Here is a 500-nt window from a genome sequence, read left to right as displayed (position 1 = left end):
TAAATCAAAAAAACACCAAAAATATACAAAAAAAAACACAAGACGACAGAAGGAGAGACGGCAGCAACCGAGCATTTCGGCGGCGGTGTGTCGGTACACCGCAGGTGGTGTTTTTTTTTTGTTTTTTTTTTGTTTTTTTTGCACTATATTGTATTTAATTAGAGAATATAGATGAAAAAACAAACATAAATAACATTATTATCATTATAGAAATAAATAAACACAGCTAAGTGTACACCGACAGCAGCAGCCTGTATACAACTGCAGCAGAGACAGAAGCCTGAGGGGTGCGAGCTACGGTGTTTGTTCGAGTGTATAGGCAGCTATTGTCTTTGTTTGTGATTAAAATAAATTAAAACTACAAATACCAAACCCAGAAGAATACCGCTTTCTTATTCCTCCTCCCCTGCCGCCGAAGGAGTCCTTCTGTATAGCATAGCTGAGGTGAGAAGTTCTGCTGCTGCTGCTGCTGCTGCTGCTGCTGCTGCTGCTGTTGCTGC

The 500-nt window shown here is 40.6% G+C and overlaps 1 protein-coding gene across 1 annotated transcript in view; it reads right to left on the bottom strand.

Moving 5' to 3' along the window:
• Positions 1 to 392: 392 nt before the first annotated feature.
• EMH_0084720 (uncharacterized protein) overlaps positions 393 to 500 on the bottom strand; it is a gene marked incomplete at both ends in the record, with an annotated part of 291 nt that continues 183 nt past the window's right edge. The window contains one exon of the mRNA XM_013500802.1: positions 393 to 500. Within this exon, the coding sequence (XP_013356256.1) occupies positions 393 to 500 (108 nt within the window).

The sequence above is a fragment of the Eimeria mitis genome, genomic scaffold (genome assembly GCF_000499745.2).
Source record: "Eimeria mitis Houghton genomic scaffold, Emh_scaff5888, whole genome shotgun sequence".
Taxonomy (NCBI): domain Eukaryota; phylum Apicomplexa; class Conoidasida; order Eucoccidiorida; family Eimeriidae; genus Eimeria; species Eimeria mitis.
The sequence above is the reverse complement of the archived record's forward strand: the minus strand, read 5'-3'. Positions and strand labels throughout refer to the sequence as shown.